General features: G+C 35.5%; 1 protein-coding gene across 6 annotated transcripts in view; it reads right to left on the bottom strand.

Annotated features, from left to right (window-relative positions):
* Positions 1-20,145, bottom strand: part of SGCG (sarcoglycan gamma) — a 341,738-nt gene that overhangs the window by 114,483 nt on the left and 207,110 nt on the right. For all 6 annotated transcript variants that reach the window (XM_056794687.1, XM_056794689.1, XM_007495215.3 and 3 more), the window contains one exon: positions 1,084-1,171. In XM_056794687.1, the coding sequence (XP_056650665.1) occupies positions 1,084-1,171 (88 nt within the window). The remainder of the gene's footprint in view (positions 1-1,083; positions 1,172-20,145) is intronic.

Genomic DNA, 20,145 nt, shown 5'->3' with positions numbered 1-20,145 from the left:
TGATTGGATATGTGAGGCAAGGGAGAGCAAGGCATCAAGGAAAATGTCCCTCACTCCACAGAGTGCTAGCTGACCTCTGAAGAACTTTTCATTCTGAGATTTTGTGGGGCTGGGTTAGAAAAAACTTGAAAGTTTTTGTAATGACATCAGAAAATAAGATAAACAATAATACAATGTGAAAACAATATTGAATTTTTGTCTATTTTAGGAAAATATGTATTAAATAAAAAGACTGCTAGATTGGTCAATATGTTATTCCCTTTGACTGAAAATCATTATAAAACTTCCTGAGCAAAGCTTGGATACAATGGGTTCTTTACAATAAATTAAAGAACCCAAAATAGAGCAATGCTAGAAGTACTTTGAATATAAAAATCTGACATCTTATTGTCAACTTAATGAAAGAAAAGATGCATCATTAAGTGTATTTCATCAGTTTCTAAAGACACAGAATCACCAAAAAAACCTTCAAAAAACTCTACCTCTGATTTTAAAATAGACAGTGCCAAAACTTAACCCCAACAAATTATAGCTAGGTGTCTCAGGGGATAGGGAATGAGCCTGGAGTTGGGAAAACTTGAGTTCAAATCCAGTATCAGACACTTATCAACTCTGGGCAACTGTAACTCTGGGCAAACCTCTGTTTTTCCTTAATACACTGGAAAAGGAAATGGCAAACTACTCTAGTATTTTTGCCAAGAAAACTCTATAGACAGTATTGGCATGATATGATCCAAAGGTCTGGAAGAGTTGGACATGACTGAATGACTGAACAAAGTTATTGGTAGAAGTCTAGCTTTCTATCTGCATAGCTTTTGTGAGAGTAAAAATACAATAACTTTTAATAATTGTCTACTTTCTCCGGTAGCAATATTTGTTTTGCCATATCCTTTTTCTTTATGACTCTTGCACATGATCTTTATTGTTGAGGTGTCTTGGAAACTGACATTTAAGACTTGAGAATTCTGTATAAATAATTTTGAGCTCTTTAAGAGAAGTAGCAGGTAAGTAATATTCTTTAAGTTTAAATGTTTATGAAACTAAAAATATAGATTATTTGTCATGATTAAACATAAGACTTACCAACTTTTAATCTGCCTGTGACTTCTCCTTCAGAGTTTCGAGCATTGACAGTAACATTTTGTGTAGACTGTAGAAGTAGAGATGAATCCTAAAACAAAGGTTTACAGACTTAATAAAACCTATAGAATTTAAAATTATGACAGTGATTTATATACAGGAAACTCTCCATATTCACATTCCTAAAACCTGTTTATGTAGCTTTTGGAAAAACAGAGGTTGAGGAAAGGCTAAGATGAATGAATTGTCTCTTCAAAAATGATAACAATCCTATAGGTCTGTGATGTCTAAGACGGTTTGCTAGTTACAACGTGCCTGGAATGGTTGCAAGATATGAATCAACACCAAATGCAAACAAATTTTGGTGATGCCTGCTTCCCCTCTCAAGGATTCTAAAGGTCAATTTTGCATTTTTAATGACCTCTCTTGAATATTTTGATAACCTAGAGAATTTAATGCTTTCTCTATAAATTTGCAGTTCCTTTCCAAGAAATTGTGAAGTACCAAAACACAAGGTTTGTTTTTTTGATACAGTTTTGTCCTGTGTTTGTGTGACTGGTGTGGTGTGATGTGGGGTGTGTGAATGTGTAAGTGTGTGTGTGTGTGTGTGTGTGTGTGTTGGGGGGGTGACTAGGGTGATTTCTAGTTTTAAAAACTCACATTAGAATGGGCACTGAAGTAGTTATATGAGCCCTGTAGTATTTTCTAGAATGTGACATTTCAATCTCAATGGCTCATTTTTTTTTATGATGGCTCACTTGTTTATATGTATCAACAATCAAATGGATTTTTTTATATATAGGTTATTAAGGTCAGGTAGTACTGTACTCTTCTAGAAGACAATCACATATTTGCCTAGGGGCCTATCATATCTGGCTTTTATTCTAGAGGGAAAGAGATAGTGACTTGTTACCCTTGAAAAAAATCTCCCTATTGGTCTAGCATTATGAAAAATATGCTTATGGAGATTTTTCTAATTTTATAACAGTCTATATAGTTCAAATGATTATATACTCCTAACCACAAAATCTCAGAATCTTAGAAAATCATTGGAATGGAATACACCTAATTAGGAGCATGGTATTTTTTATAATAAACTTCATTCTCTTAAAGGATTAGTGATATGACCTGAATTAGAATAATAGAATGTTAGAGCTGGAAGAGATTTTTGGTGGCAAGCTAATCTAACCTGTACCTAACTACGAATATCCCCTTCCATATTCTGAACAACTGGTCATCCGTTCTCCACTTAAAGACCTTTTGTGAGATAAAAATAAACCAATCAATCGACAAGCATTTGTTAAGTGTCTACTATGTGCTAAACAGTGTGACTCTCTAGAGTCAGAGGATCTGAGTTCAACACTACCCTCCTCTTCCAATCCCCCTGGTATGTGTTTTTGGAAGAGTGACATAATCTTTGTGAGCTTGTTTTATCAATTGTAAAATGAAGGGGGTTAAACTTAATGATCTCTCAGGTTCCTTATAAGTATGATCCTATGGTGCCAAGAACAAAAAGAAAATAGTCCCTGTTCTCAAGAAATGTACATTCTATCATGGGACATACCACATACACATTAGTAAATAGAAAACATAAATAAACAGACATAAAATAATTTGGAAGGAGAACTATTAGTAGGAGGGGCTTAGGAAAGACCTTTTGTATGAGGTAACACTTTTGTTGACCTTTAAATGAAATTAGGGATTCATTCAGAGGTAGAGACATTACACTCCATTGTGGGGGCAGACTGGGCAAAGGCAGAGAGATAATATATGGAATGTCATATTTATGAAACAGCAAATAGGCTGGTATAGACAATGCATTTCCCGAGTGGAAGTTATGTGTAATAAGTCTGGAAAGCTAAATGGAAACCAGATTGGTATGAATTTTTAAAGGAAAAAAAGAAGAAAGGAGTTTTATTTAAATGATAGTGGTAAGGAATATCTCTTCTGTATACATTTCTTCCCAGGGTTCCTCCTGACATTGGAGTCACCTGAGTCTTCTCTGATTGATCCTTCTTAGACCCCATCATTGGCTTCCCTATTGTATTCCTATTCTTCCCATTTACAGTGTTCTCTGAAAATTTTGGTCCTTGGTTCTCTTACCTTCTTCCTTCTTTCTATATTACTAACTAGCTGTGATTTTAATTTACTTCCATTGTTTTGACTATTTCTAATGTGATGATTTCTTGATGAACATTTCATCCCTAACATCTTCCCAGAGCTTCAGTCCCAAATTTCCCAAATTTCCAACTATATCCTAGATATTTCTGCTTTTACCTGGATATCTTACTGGCACTTTAAAATCAACATATTCTGAGATGAAATCATCTTTTCTCTCAAATTTTGTCCTTTCTATTAACTTATCTATTTCTCTTGATAGCCTCATTATCTTTCCAGTTATCCATACTCATAATCTTGGGGACCATCTTTGATTCTTCCTTCTGTGCTACCCACCATGTCCAGTATGTCACTACTTCCTGTTGGTTCTACCTCTTCTACAGTAGTTCTCAGTTCTATCTCTTCTTTTTTATTATTAGTCTAAATGTTTACAAATATAAACAAAACAAGGATTTCCATATAAAAAGAAAAAGAAGATATACAAATGAAATCACAAATCATGGAAGCCAATATGTTCATATAAATTAAGACTTTCATGTTTTACCTTTCTGGAGGTAACATTCTCAGTTTATTTCTTGAGTAAATTCATTATCTTATGTCATTCTTTCCAGGTTTTTAAAAACTCAGTTCATTCATTGTTTCTTATAGCACAGTGATATTCCATCACAATCATATATTTAGTCATTCCTCAACTGATAGTAATTTCTTCAGTTTCCAATTCCTTGACACCACAAAGAGAACTTCTATAAACCTGGAGCATATGGGTTCTTTTTCTTTTTCCCTAATCTCCTTGAGAAACAGACCCAGCTGGGTCTAAGGGCATATGCAGTTTTATATATTTCTGGGTGTAATTTCAAATTGCTCTCCAAAATAGTTCTCTTATTTATGATTATCATTATAACCCCTTTTGTTTAAGTTCTTCTCATCAATAACATGGATTTTAAGAGACTCCTAACTGGTCTTATCTGATGTCAGTCTTTTCTCTTTCAAATTCATCCATGCACTACTCTTATTATTCAAGTTCTCTATTAAGAAACTTGCATTTTCTCCCTACTGTCTACCAAATAAAGAATCAACTCTATCCCGACATTCAATATCGCAATGATCTGCTGCAGGGCTACATCTCTAGCTGTATCTCTTTATTTTATTTCACAGAATTAGTATTCTAGATAAATGCTATTATTCACTCTCCTTTAGTTTTGTCTCAACTTTTCCAATATCCATGCCTTTTCTTATGCTGTTCTCCAGGCCATGATTCCCAGATGCCGTTTCTTTCTCTCAAAGTTCAGATGAAGGGCCATCATCCTTCAGAAAGCCTACCACAGTCTTTCCAGCTTTAAAGGATTTCCCCTTCTTAAGCTTCAGATAGCATTTTGGAACTTTCCTTTAGTTTTCTAATACTTTTCCTTATATTACAACTTTGAGTACATGGCTTATCTTATCAGAATCTTCTATTAGACTACATAGACTCTTTGAGGGAAGGGTATATGTTTTTTATCTTCAGTATCTAGCAAAGTGGATTAAGCATAATAAGAGGTCAGTAAGTGTTTATGGAATTTATGCCTTTGTTATAAGTGTGCTTTTCCCATTAAGTCAGGATTATTTATTTGAAGTTAGAGATAAAAGAATTTAGTATTATAAAAACTGATTAAAAAAGATAAAAAGAAATGTCAAACTAGATTGTATTTTATTTTTAGAAACTCTTACCTTTTCTCATAGTACCAGTTCTAATGTAGAAGAGTGGCAAGGGCTAGGCAATTGAGGTTAAGTGACTTGCCCAGGGTCACAGAGCTAGGAAGTGTCTGAATTCAGGCTATTCTGAGTTCAGGCCTGTTATTCTAACTACTGTGCTACCTGGCTGCTCCTTAGACTCTTTTTTAAAAATAATGCTTACAATGTACAGGGTATCATGGAACCACTACTGTCCCCTGTTAGGAGACACTGAATGCATCTCTATAAACTATTATCTGTGTGACCTTATTATGAGCCACTTTTCCTCTTGGCTCAAATGAAAAGGCTGGATTAGGTTTTATCCACATTGCTTTCTAACTCCAGCTTTCTCAGTTTTAGAATAAAATAACTTATTTTCAATTATTACTAATCACTCATTTGTATTCCTTTCACATAAATTGTCACTATTAATATGAGAGAAATACAGGTGAAGCATTTCTTAAGAGTTTACTCTATACAAGGCAATGTACTAGACTCTCAGAATTGTTAAGAAAGGTTTTTCTTAATCTCTTCCTTTTCCTCTTTAAGAGGCAAGGAAGCAAAAATATTTCTGAGTAAGAGTCCTCCTGCTATGCAGGCTGTCAATTGATGACAGTTAGGAGGGTGTGGCTAGGAGTTGGTAAATGAGTTGCAGGCAGTTAGAATGGGGCTTTTATCTCTGGGTTCCCTGGTGAGCAGAGGTGTCTGTCTGTGGTTCTGAGACAAACTGGCAGTTGGAAAATAACTGACAGTGGGTAAAGAGAAACAGATTTAAGGAAGTAAAAGGAGATTCATGCTGATTGATTAAAGTTTATTGATTAAATTAGGTAGTTAGATAGTGGGTATATTCTTAGATAGGCAGAGTAGGTAGATGGGCCAGGCCATGAAGACACTGCCCTCAAAAACATAAAGATTTAGGGATTTAAAAAAATTTTAGTTAGGATTGGGATCTTAGGTATAGGTACAAGAGTTCTCTCACTTTCTTCCTTTCTATTTCTTATCTGAGCTTTTCTCAAAATAAGTGTTTTGTATTTTACCAAACCACTTTCCTGACTTTTCTTCAAATTCTCCCCCCCCCTTCCAATTTAACCCTTCACAGAACACAAATACAAGTCAAAAAAAGATAATCTCAATTTACATAAAAGAGTATTGGAAGGCAGAGGGTGAGAAGAGGCCAAAGTAGACATGAATTGCCTGAGAAGTTCCTTAAATGGTGATTCTGAGCAGGAACCCATCAATCAGGAACCCACCAATTGGAGAAAGGGACTGTAGGGACAGAGGCAGCTCTTTGATGATCTTTGCAGGTTACTGTGGCTAGAAAAATCATTACTCTGTGACCAACTTTGTAATGATGCCTTCATACATAGTGAGTTGGTCTCAGAACATTAGAAACAGTCTCACCTGACCTTGCTCACAGCTGGCAGAACTTGTCAAAACTTTGTATTCTATTTTTATGGTTTTTGAAGACCCAGAGTTACTCCCATACCACATTAAGGCATCAAAGTTGATCTTCAGGAGAAGGGGAAGAGAAACAGAATCCACAATTTTTATGAAATATTTTTAGCTTTAAAATGGTAACCATGGAAAATTATTTTAAATCATCTAATTAAATAAAATTTAAAAAAATTAAAAAAATGGTCTTTTTATTGGTGGGCTTCCCTTTTTTTAGAGCCTTCAAACTTCTAAAGTACTTAAAGAATGTTAGCTCATTTCAGTCACAAAAGGACTCTGTAGGACAGTTAAGAACTACATATATGACTCCTATTTTCCAGATAATAAGAATTAATATCAGAGTGATTTGGAGAGGTTGAATTCTCTCTTGGCATATACAGTAAGTAAGAGTGAAAGTTGGTTTGAACTCATTTTTTTCTGACTCTAAACCCAGCAAGCTATTCATTGTTCATGTTTTTATTTAGTTGTTTTCAGTCATGTCAGACTCTTCATGATCCTATTTTGAATTTTCTTGGCAAAGATACTGGAGCGATTTGTCATTTTGTTCTCCAGATCATTTTACAGATGAGGAAACTGATGAAATAAAGTGAATTTAATTAACTGAGTTCCTCAGTGTCAGAGCTGGTGAGTATCTGAGGCCAGATTTAAACTCTGGAAGATGAGTTTTCCTGACTCTAGGTCCCCGGTCTTTATACACTGCACCACCTACTTTGCCTAGATCTATCCATTGCATCACTCTAGTTCATCTTAAACCTTTTTGATTTAGACTTAAAACTTCTTATTCAAGGTCTTTTACTTTGAGATTTTATTTCAGCTTTGCCTCAAAGGGCATTACAAGTTTTGTTTTACTACAGAAAGAGTGTTCAACACATAGAAAAGGTCTCTCTCAACTCCTTCAGAGTTCCTAATTTTAGTTCTATGCCCCAACTCATATCTCAGGGAAGAGATGAAATATAGGAATGCATATGTAGGGAGGGGTGGAAGGAAAGAAAAATGTCACAGAGGAAATCAGCAGGAATCTGTTGGTCCATGTATAACTCTTTGTATTTATCTAATCTGAAAGTATAGTTTCAAGTCTTTTGATTTTAAGTTTTTGTCTTTTTAACATTATTAATGATATTATTATTAATCTACATCTATGGTTGCTTAGTAGTTATCACACACAAATTAGCCCTCCTTGAACATTGTTTTAAACAAATTCCTTATGCATGGAAATTGAAACTTCTTTAAATCCAGTCTGTTCTTTCTTTCCAACTTTATATCTCATTAAATGAACCCTGAAGTCCAACAAAACTAGGCTTTTCTCTGTTTCCTGATACATCATGTTGTTCTTATTTTTGTCTTTACTCATGATATCTTAAATCTGTAATTCCCTCCCTCTTTCTGAATTAATCAAACACTATCTATTTTGAAGTGGTCAGCTCAAAAGCTACATCCTTAATTCAAAGTTCCTTTATCCCCTTGAGGAATTATTTCCAATTTTTCTGAACTATGATAGAGCTTATTCTTTATTGTACAAACCCACTCATATTTAACATCAATCATTTGTAATATTCATGATGTCTAGGGTACTGTTATTTGGTGGGGCTTAAGAGAGGGATCAGATCTTTGATTTCATGGATTCAGTGAACTTCTAGGAAGTAACTTCTTCTGCCAAAGTAGATGGGCAAATAACTATTTCAAAACATATTATCTTAGATGGTGTCCTGGGGCTCTGAGAGCTTATGTAACTTGATGAGGATTATGTGGTCAGTTATGTGTCCTGAATCTAGTAACTTTTCCATCTCTCCCTAGGCACAGAAGGGTACATAGACAAAAATGAAACAGTTTCTGTCCTTAAAGAGTATACATTTTACTGGAGTGAAATGATTTTGGACAGATCAACAATACAAACTTGTACAAATAATATAAAGTAAATATAGAGTAATTTTGGAGAGGCACTGATGGACAAGGATGAAAAGGGATTCAAAAGGGACATTTTACACAAAGGCACAATGGTGGGAATTGAATTTTTGTGTGTGAAGAACAGAAATTAAGACAGCTTGGCTGGAAAATATCTTAGTGTAAAAAATTTAGGAAAATGAATTAATGTTAAAATTATGCATATCCTTTGATTCATCAATATCACTACTGGGTCCATATCCCAAGTAAATCAAAGATGGGAAAATGTCCAACTTTTACAAAAATATTTATTGAAGCTTTTTTGTTTTAGTAAAATATTTGAAATTGAGGAGATATACAACAATTGGAGAAGGGCTGAGCAAGCTGTGGTATATGATTGTAATGGATCATTATTGTGCTATAAAATGATGATCAGGATAATTTCAGAAAAACCTGGAAAGACTTATATGAAAGCATTCAAAGTGAAGTGAGTAGAACCAGGAGGACATCACACATAGTGACAACAAATTGCATGATGGACAATTGTGAATGACAGTTCTTCTCAATAATACAGTAATCCAAGACAATCCTCAAGGATTCATAATGAAAAGAAACATCTGCTTCCTTAGAAAGAATTGATTGAGTCTGAATACAGCCTAAATATGCTATGTTTCACTTTCTTTTTTCCTTTTTTTTTGTTCAATTTCTCTTCCAAAAATGACCAATATGGAAAAACCTTTTACACTGTTGCACATGTAAAATCTACATCAGATTATTTACCATCCCAGGGAGGGAATTTTGACCCCCCCCCCAAAGAATTTTAAATACTGTTTTTTACATTTATTTGGAAAAATAAAAAAAAATTTAACACTAAGGACTTTAAATATCCTCAGGATGAATTTGTATTTTATCTTAAGTGGAATAGGGAACCAGTGAAGCTTGAAGAAGGGGAGCTACAGATTTATAACTGTGCTTTAGGAAAACAAATTTGACCCTTTTGTGGAGGACAAATTGTTGATGAAAAAATGGAAGTAAAGAAGATTCATTTGGAAGCTATTACTGTAGTATAGGTAAAAGGTGTTAAGAGTGTGATCTTGGTGTGGAGCCATTGAATGGAGAGAAGATGGTTTCTGTTGAGGTAGAAAAAGAAAGAATGTAACCAATTAGTTATGGAGGGTTAAGGAAAGCGAAGAGTCCAAAAAACCCTCAGGTTTCTAGTCAGGGCAACTGGAATGATGTAGTTTTCCTTAAAAACATAGATAAGTTTAGATGAGGGGGGTGAATTCTGTGGGAAAATAACAGATTCTATTTTGGACATGTTAAATAAACAGTATGTAACATAGGACAGTGGTTTAAATGGAATCTGTAGGATATGACAATCTATTGCCCCATTGCTTCACTTGGAAACCTTGAGATTCTGACTTATAAATAGCCTAACCTTAGACCAAAACACCTTTTTCCTTTACCCATCACTTACCTCTCTGTTATATTGATCTATGTCAGTCCTTACCCTTCAAGTTTCTATACAATTCTACCCTTCATTTCCATTTGTTTGTTCTATAGAAATTTTATTCTATTTAAAAAAAAAACAATCTGACATGTCCATATTTATTTATCTCTGAATATAATGTATAAGCTTATTACAATGTTAGCTACCTGAAGACTAGCCCTATCTCATTTTTCATTTGTATGCCTTCTGCCTAGCAGAGTACCTGGCACATAACAGGCATTTAATAAAGGTTTATTAATTGATCAATATATATATATTTGGAAATCATTTACAATAAGTTGATAGTTGGGACATGGGAGTAGATGATTAAAACAATTTAGAATATATAATATAATTTTCCATTAATCAGTCTTGGGAAATATTCATGGTTAGGTCATAGGGCACTGATGATATTCCAGCAAATAAGAATGAGAAGGGGAAGTAGAATAGAGTAGTGTCACAAAAACCCAGGAAAGAATTATTTAGCAAAAGAGGGATGTCAACAGTATCAGATGTACAGAGGTCAAGAAGGATGAAGATGAAGAAAAGGTCATTGAATTTAGTGATCAAGAGTTCATTACTTACTTGAGAGAGTAGTTTCAGTTGAGTGATAAGATAGAAAGTCAAAATGGAATGGAAATAGAAGTGAAAGGAAGGAGAAGTGAAGACAAAAGGTTGATCTATATTTTCCTAGCAGTTCATATGGTAATTATCTGTGTCTGTTTTTTTATCTTCCCAACTTAACAGTTAACCTCCATATCCCCAACAGCCCTAGCAAAATACCTTCTAGTAATCACTCAATATTCAGGTAGGGATAGAGGAAAAGTGGGAAGAAGAAATAGAAGGAAAGGTTCTGATGATAGGGAAGTACTAATTGCTCTTCAATGAAATGCTTTGATCTCTCTCTTTTTTTTTTTTTAGGGTGTTGGAATTACAAATGCAAGCCATGACAAAATGCAAATTTTGAAATCAAATTTAAACAAAACATAAGATTCTAAGCAGATTATCAAGTGATTTATTCATAAATGATTTTCCCCAAGTTTTAAAGTACTGTTTGACTTCATAAATGAGAATTTGACCTGCTGATATTTGCAGATAGTGTAAAGTTTGAACTTTTGAATATGCAGTAACCATAGTGATTCTTGGGCAGTGTTAGACCAATTATTTTTCATAATACTCATTTGACATATAAAATATTTCCTACTAATCCTCATCTTTTTATCTTTTTTTTTTTCAACTGTAAGTGTTTCAAGGGCAGGTATTTTATTTTTTCTACATCTACATTCCCTCTGATAATATGTGCTAAAAAAAGATTGTTTTTGTACTTTTTTTTAGTTAAGTACCTTTGTCAATAAAGACATTTTGAGCACAAACTTGCTAATTTATGCATCTTCACAAATTATATACATTTATTACTGTGGTGAGGATTACATGCATTTTAGAATGTAAATAAAAATGTATGTTAAAAAGGATGAAAAACAGATGAAATTATATGTGATTCTAGAGTTAACAGGCAACCACTGGAATTTACTGAAAAGTAATGATGTGGTCAGGCTCACATTTTTGGAAAATTGTTTTGCCAATGGTATGGAAAATATATTAGAGAAGGAAGACAAAAGACTACTTAAGTCAATTACTTTTTAATCATCTCTAACTGTTCAGATCACACAGCTGTGTGGCTGAGGCCAGATTTGAACTCAGGAAGATGAGTCTTCTTGATTCCAAGTGTGGAACTCAATCCACTTGAAATAGAAAAGATGATCTGTGTGACACTATTTCTTGTTGCTGTAGTGACTGATGTACTCTGGCTTGAGACTAGAGAGTGCTGCTGCTAGTATGGGACACTAGCTACAGAGATGTTGTTACAGGGGAATGCTGCCACAGGGACACTGCTAAAGGGGAATGCTCTGCATAAATACTGGGGAATGCTTTGGGGTTTGCCTACTGATCTCTACTGATGACTAATGGATCAATATTTCTCCTAATCTCCTCCTACCCTCTTTCCCTCCCTCCTTCACCTTCTCCTCCCTGTCTCCCTCACCTCCCAGTTCTTCTTGAAGCCTTCAGCTTCTTCCCTCCCCCCTGAGTGAATTGTAAAGATACTCTTTTCTTTTCCTTTTCAAGTCAGGGGATCTATTGGGAAACAGGATGGGAAACTGAGGTAAGAGGGATGAGGGTGTCCCTAATCTAAAATGAATATTATGAGGGCTTGGGAAGTCACAACTGTGCCAGAGGGACAGTCAGAGATGGAGGACAACAGTTAAAATCTTTTTTCTTCTTCACAAAGTCACCAATTTCAGAAGCCCCCCTCAAGGGTCCTTTAGTCTGGGACAGAAACGAAATAATATCAGTTTAGCTTCTTCCCCCTGGCCAGCTTCAACTCCCAGAGCTAGAGACAGAATCAAAATTTCCAGTTTCTCCCCTGGTCAGCTGTAACTCTTGGTCAGTCAAATCTCAAAGAAAGAGCAGAGGTTTTCCTTTGGTCAGAGAGCCCAAAAAGTCAAGCCTCCTCAGTTCAATAATCCCCCAGTGAGAGAGTGAGCCCCAAGGTCCTATTTCCTCTCCTCTGGTCCGTCTCCCCTAACTGCCTCTCCTGGGAACATTCTGTTTGGAACCTTCTTCTCGATTGACAGACAGGTCAGGTTCCCAGCTTGTTTCTTCCATCTTGGCTTACAAGTCCTCTCTCTCTCCATGCCTCTACCACACACTGTACCACCTACTTGCCCACTTAAGAAATTATTGCAACAGGGTGAGATGAGGACTTGAAAGAAGGCAAATAGCTGTATTAGTAGAGGGAATGAGACAGTTGTGAGGGAGATGCAGAAGTAGAGGGGGTGTGATTTAGTAACTGATTATTCAATAAACTGGATATGTGTGGGGAGAGAGATTGAGGAATCAAGGATGACACGAAGACTGTGGATATGGGTGACTTGAAGATGATGATTCTCTTAAAAGAAATAGGGAAATTGAGATGAGGAGTGAGAAAATGATGATGCAGGCCCACTTTATCCATACCTTACCCCTGACATGAGGTTCATTTTGTCTCACTCAAAATGAAAATAGAAAAGAGCTTCCTGGGGTGGAGCCAAAATTGCGGAGTAAATCAGAGCTTCTCTGTGTCACCATGAGAATCCTCTCCTACTAAGATTAAAATATTACCTCAAAATGAATGCAGGAGTGAAAAAATAAAGGGGACACATGAACCTCTTTCTCACTAATCACTGTTCTGGGTCAGAGTCTGTTCTCCTAAGCATGCCTTGAAGGAGCCATTAGATGATCTGGGAAGGAGGATTCTGGGGATCTTAGAGGATATAGGATTTTCTGAGAAGATTTCTTGCTGTAGGTGTCTAGATGTCAGGTTAAAATTGTCCCATAGGGTCTAATATTGGACTCAGAAGAAGGGAGGTTGTAAACTTATATGGAGGAAAGGGCAAGAAAAGGGGAAATATTGGGATTAGGGCAGGTGTGGTTGTGTTGAAGACAGAGGCTATCATGAGGAGGTTAGGTGATGACAAACCATTTCAAGATGTAGAGCCCTTGGCATTGGGCCCTAGATCCACCTACCTTCTACTTTGGAGATTACCTTAAATTGCCTAGCATCCTTTTCTACATCTGTGACAAACTGGACATCTCTGCTGCTAGGAAATCTCTCTCTCTGTCTCTTTGGCTCCCTGTCTCTCTGTCTCTCCATATCTTTACTTCCAAATCTTAGAGCCATTTTTTTGCTTCTGAGACAAAATGTTGAATTGGAAAGATTGCCCCAGGGCACCATGAGGTTTCTAAATAGCTGAAGAATTGGCTTTCAAACCCCTTAAAAACCTGACCCTTCTCTCTTTCAATTCTTTGAATACCTTACTCTCCTCTACAGACCCTGTGATCCTAGAACACCAGTATTCATGTTTCCTCCTAAAAAAACTTCATCTTCTGGCTGTTTTTGCTGCTTTGTTCTCCAGACCTGGAATGCTCTTCCTTCTCTTTTCCCACCTCCTAGATTTCTTAATCTCATCTAAAATCCCACTTTCTACAAAACTTTTTCCCCCCTAATTGGCCTCAATCTTCAAGGATTCCCTCTGACACTACCCCTTTTTATCCTGTATATATCTTGTTTGTGCATAGTTGTTTGCATATTATCTTTCCCATCATACTGTGGGCTTTTTGAAAGCAATGGCTGTATTCCCCCCCTCCCCCCTTTTTCTTCCTAATCCCTAGCAAATGGCACATTGCAAGTGCTTAAGAAATGCTAGGTGACTGACTAAATGATGGATAGCTGTTGCTGGGGAAATGGTAGCAGTATGGTGGTGATGGTATGAGTTGAGAGTGTGGCCAAAAGGGAGAGCCTGTGCCCAGGGCAAATCTACTACTGTCCCCAGGGAGATGGCCAGATAGGGGAGGAAGAGTGATGTACCAGAGTCCTGTAAATCTGCAGCCCTGAGGCAAACTCCTGGCTTCTTTGTCCCAGTAGCAGCACTAAAAAGTCCTTCTCCCTCTCTTTACCCATTATATATATATATATATATATATATATATATATATATATATATTTAATGTACATATATGTATGTATATTTATATTTAATATATATATATTTAAAAGACAAACTCAAATGCTTTTGAGTACTTGAAGCCTTTCCTGATAATTTCAGTTGGAAAAGGTCTTTCAGACTTTGTTCTGAAGTGCTCTAATGCACTTATCATATAATAACGTATGTTATAGTTAATTGTTTTTCTCCACTGTAACTGTAGACTTCATAAGGGCAGGGATCCTGTGTCTCATTGATAGGTTTTTCCATTTCTCCCATCACCACAGCAGAACATTCTACCAGGGAAGTTGCTTAATAATGTTGAATCAGCATAAAGATGCATACTCATGAAACTCACTAATTTGTGAGTGGCTAAGAATAAAAGAAGTTAACTTTTAAGAACTGTTATTTTCTTTCTATTGAAGTCTACATTATTGCTTGAATGTATTCAAACTACTAAATACCCTTTTCTGTGATAGAAATACTTGAATTGAGAATATCTGGACAGACTGTCCTGGATATATCTGAGCATTTTATAGTAACTTTTGGTCAACGTGTGTGTGTGTGTGTGTGTGTGTGTGTGTGTGTGTGTGTGTACACTTTTCCCCCAGTAACCAGGGGAGGGCATAATACAGATTGTCCCATAGTAACCTTAAGCTTTCATAGCTTCAACCCCCACTAAGACATTTAAGAAAACCTGTATGAATGAAAATTACAAAAAAATTTAATGTAGTAGCTTGGCAAGATAGATCAATGCTAAACCAATTGCAGAGATAGCCCAACCTTGTAAAAACATATTTGGCTATGGAACATCTAATCATTTAAATATATTCTTAATTTTTTAAAAAACGTGATGAACATAAAAGCAGATTATGAAAAATTCCCATCTACAAAACAAAATGAGAATTGGTATCCTTCCCATAAAGGGCATCAGCTCTATAATTATAAGTGTTGTATGGAAGAAATGATCAAGATAAATATAGCAAAAATCCATTTTTGCTTTTTCTCTGTGAACTTCAGGCACAAGAGTCAGATTTCAATTTTAGGTGTGATAAAGATAGCAATGCCAAAAGATCTAGGATCATTGACAAATTTATTCTGTGATCAGACTCGTCTCATCTTGTGTACTCAATAAGAGAATATTCCTTTAAATACTATAATCAGAGCCATGCCTCCAAGTTCAAGGGGGAATATATACTTTTTCACATTTATCTTTATTTTTAAAGTATTCATTTCATTTTCCAACTGCTTTTAGCAAGAAATTCTTCGGATTATGGGCCAGGGTATACATAATATTTTTGAATCTGATTTGTAACCTCATTCTTTTTCCTGTGAATCAGGAAATCTAATCCAAATGTACCCTTTAAACAAAAGTCATAGCCAAAGTTGGCATGGGATTTATAACCTTCTTGAGTAAAAGGTGGCCATTTGCTGACTTCAACTTCATTTCTATAGAATCATATTTGTTTGGTGCTGTATATATATGGGAACTCAATAAAGGGTTAATAAAATAATATTCTCTTTCAAAGGGGTGCTATCTTGGTAAAAATATGTAGAGGAGTTTAGCATATAATGATGTCTTCCCATACTTAGTGGTACATTTAGAAAGCAGCATCCTCTTGGAGAAGAATAATTTATTTCTATTCTTGAGTCACAAGAAATTAAGCCATATTGCTCACCCATCCATTTTAAGTGTGTAATCAATTGTTCAGTGACTAGAGTATCACACTGAATTATATTTACAATGAAAAAATGCTATCATCCTAGCAATCCAGCTGAATAGATTATCTGTAAAATTTTTGCAAATGTAAAGGTAATGCTTTCAGTAATTTAATGGAAAATTGCTTCCCAAGTTCATCCCAAGAAGAATACATATAACTAATATATCAATGCACACCAAAATTACATGGTATAATAGTCTATTATTATTCTCTGAATCATAAATTGATTGGAAAGCCATTTTAATTAAAACATACCTTTCAGATACTTAGTCAAGTAATTATAATTATCAAAATAATATTGTAGTTTATGCACTGAATTACATATTTCAAAAAATGGAACATAACATATTATTCAACTCTTACACAAAACCATGGCATGGTTTTACTTAGAATACTGTTAGAGGTTTAAATTTCTTTATCGTAAGAAAACTATGACAGAGAATAAAAGGTTTCAGAGAAAGGTAATTAAAGTGAACACAAGAGTGGAGAATTTTCTATATGAAGATTAAATGGGGATCTTCTTGCATGTAACCAAAAGCTGAATAGTTTTCTAAACTAATGTAACTTCTCTACATGGAAGATACTTGGGAGTTAGTTTCTAGGAGAATTGTGATTGATGTCAAGTAAGGGAGATGCTTTGGAAAGACTGGAACATGTATAGAAATTCCACAGCTGTTTCTGGTTAACTATCCTCAGGTGAAAGGGAAGCTTTTGATAGGCTTTTGAGGCATTCAAAAAGCCTTATTAATAACAGTCACCTCTCTTTTTCCCTAACTTGGGGCATATCAGTCAGTGACTCATACTCATAGTATGCTGGGAGAGCACTCCATAAGCAGAGTGGACTAAGTCTCCTCTGAAACAATAACTTTTTCCCTGGGACTTTTTCATTTGTTCTTTCTAATTCTAGGGGAAAAGAGTGGAGCCTCTGCCCCTGGGAATTTAAAAAGGAAATAAAAAAAATTAAAATTTGTCAAAGTGAGCCATAGGATTCTAGAAGTTGGAATACAGGCTGGGTTTTATCAGTCAGTGCAGCACTGATAAGCACAGGAATAAGGAATAATCTTTGAGAGTGACTTCTGGGACTCTGCCCAGTAATAGGTGACACAAAGAGACTCATCCCTCAGAGATGCTACCTTTGGATGTGTACTCAGTGGAAACAATTTATTGAAGTAATTGGACTAATTTTTGAGCCTGTTTTTAGAGGAGAGGGTGGTAGTGGAGTGGAAAGAGCATTGAATTTAGCAGTAAGACCCGAGTTTAAATTTGGTTATCTGACTCTAGGCAAATCATTTAATTTCTCCTTGCCTTAGTTTCCTCTCTTGTTAAATAGCGATTATAATATCTACCTTTGCAGACTTGTTGTGAAGATAAAATGAGATCATATTTATAAAACACTTAGCACAATTCTTTGTTTTATATAGAAACGTATTCCCTTCCCTTCCCCAATAACCAGAGGAGAACATGCAGGTCACTGTTTTTTTTTTTTTTTGAGATTGGTAGTAGGGAATATTTCTAATCTATTTTTGCTGTTATTTTTAACTGTCATCTTTTTATAAAACTTAATGTACATAAAGTGATTGAATGGAACTGGATGCAAGTCATAAACTTATAACAAAGAGGATATAAAGCTGATGGGGGCTCAAGATAATACATGCTATGATAATTTCTTTTTTTATATAGTGTATTAAATCTTGTATCAGGGCCTGATGTAAAAAGGCTCCAATTCCTGTATATTAGGGAGTATTCCCATGTCCAGGATCTGAGTAAGAGAGTCTTTCCAGTCTTCTGTTTTTTTTGTTTATTTATTTGTTTTTTGTTTTTGCATTTATTTTCTTTGTCCTTAGGAATTCTAAAAAATGTCCTCCTTTTAAAAAGAATAGCATTTAGTTTTTCTTTTCTTTTCATTTCATTTCTTTCTTTTTCTTCTCTCACATATTGTAAACCCTCATCTGTTGGTGTGGGGAAGGGCTGAGAATTTAAGGACCAACTCTTAATTAGCAAGTTACCAACTGGCAGTATCTTGGGATGTTCAAGGGACAGGCTGAATAATGAGCTGCTTGACCTAGGTATAGGGTTGGTGGTCATTCAAGAGGGCCATATGCCACTTTGTCAGTTATGATGCTGGCTAACCAATAAATGGATGTATTTACAATAAACAGATACTTCTTATCCAAAATCAGTCTCTTGAGATAATTTTAATCATGGCAAGGTAAAGAAGTGAGAAATTCCAACCTAAGAGAGTACCGTGCAAACCTGAGTTTTGAGCTGCCTGTCTCTGGGAGAGAGGGCCAGATGAATCTAACGATTTTTAGTGCTCCAGATAAATGAAATCAATATGGAATATGATTGAAGTGTATGCAATAATGAAGGGTCATACCATAATTATTTATGAAATCTTGAAGGATGACAAGGAGTAGGCTAACAAAGATAGGTTCACAACAACTAAGAAGAGATACAGAAAATAAACTTAATGGACTAGGAATACAGTGGAACACTTTTTATCCCATGAAGTGGTTGAGGCTGGATCCCGAACTGATTTTAAAAAGCATTTAGATAAATTCATGAATGATCATGTTGTGGCTAAGGTAGAAAAGCTGAGGATAATTATAATATCTTCTTAGCCTTTTGAGGACAATTTGTCCTTACTAAGAAAAATTGCCTTAGTACCTTTTACTGAATGAACTACTGGAATAACAGGGTTATTTTTCTGACAGAATTCTTAATGCTCTTTTGTTCCTACCTACTGCAGAAAACACAACACATAAGTAGGGCACAATGAAACTGAAAAATAACATTTTCCAAATATTTTATTAATACACAGAGATTATTTGCTAAGTTAAACTTTTACCCACTTTTCCAACATATGCTTGACAATAAATATCTTCAGGTTTTGTAGGGAGAAAGCTCCTGCCTTTTTTCATTTTCTGGTTAGGAATATATCTATTGTATGCATGAAAAGATCATTGAGCAGAAGTGGTAGCACAGATACCAGAGGCCAAATTTTTAAGTATTTTCCTGATGTCATACAAAGGTTACATAAAGGTAAAGTAAAGAACAGCAAAAGCATTTCTGAAGACACACTTAGATCCTTCACTATGCTTGGCTTCGGTGGGAACAGAACAAGGAAGGAATGCTATTTATATTTCCCTTAAGCAGCCAAGTTTCGTAGAAAATAGTTATTTTCCCTCAAACCTTCTTTTTTTTTTCTATTCAATTCCATCATAACCAGAATTCCTTGGACCAACCCAGGTCCTTATTTCCTTCTTGTGAGGTCCTAGAAAATTAATTCATCACCACCCCTGAGGATAGCAGAGAAATTTAAAGCAATTGTTTTTCCAGAGCTGCTAAGAGAACAAAGTATTGAATTTGTGATGAATGAATTAGTAGAAAAACATTTATTAATTGGTAACGTCTGAAGCACTCTGCTAAGCACTGGGGATAATTTTTTTTTTAAAGAGTCTCTATTTTCAAGGAAATCTCCCTTTTACTTGAGAAAGACAGCACATGAAGGAGAGTAGATAGAAAGGTCCAGAGAGGTCCCAAGGGTACAGATACAGACAGCCAAGCTTGGGAGTCCACAGGAGAGACATCAAGGATCTGCCTCACAGAAGTAGCTCCCTACTACTGAGAAGGGAGTAAGCTTATATGTCAGAGTAAGGTGGGACTTTAGGTTCCTTTGGGCTAGGGTAGAGACCATTTAGGATGGGTGGGAGGAACTGGCACTGACAGGAATGGTCAGGGGAAGGGGAAAAGGTTATGGGGATGATAAATCTTTCTGAGTGCCAATTCTAGAAGGAAGGCAAGTTATATCAACCTGATATCTGGTCAAATAAGGGGTTGTAGAGTTTTTCCCCTTACTAGCCAGTGAGTCAGAACATCACACTGGCCCTTCGGAGAATATGACTAAGAATAAAATAATTTTCACTAAGCACTAGAGAAATAAACATTATTATTTGAGTTTTGCTTTTTCAGTTTTATGAGGAGGCTCCATTTATTGGCTCCATGTGTGCCTAAGAACAAGCCTCTCTGAAATACTCTTCTCTTATTTTATTTCCTTTAGGATATTTCATAGGAATCTCAATTCAAGGACAATATGGCCCTAGTTTCCTCTTTTTGTGTATCCTAAGATAAGAGTTCTAATATTCAAAAGATTTTCTGGGGTGTAGGAGGGGGA

This window comes from Monodelphis domestica, chromosome 4, assembly GCF_027887165.1.
Source record: "Monodelphis domestica isolate mMonDom1 chromosome 4, mMonDom1.pri, whole genome shotgun sequence".
Taxonomy (NCBI): domain Eukaryota; kingdom Metazoa; phylum Chordata; class Mammalia; order Didelphimorphia; family Didelphidae; genus Monodelphis; species Monodelphis domestica.
Note: the sequence above shows the minus strand (reverse complement) of the source record. Positions and strands in the feature narration are given on the sequence as shown.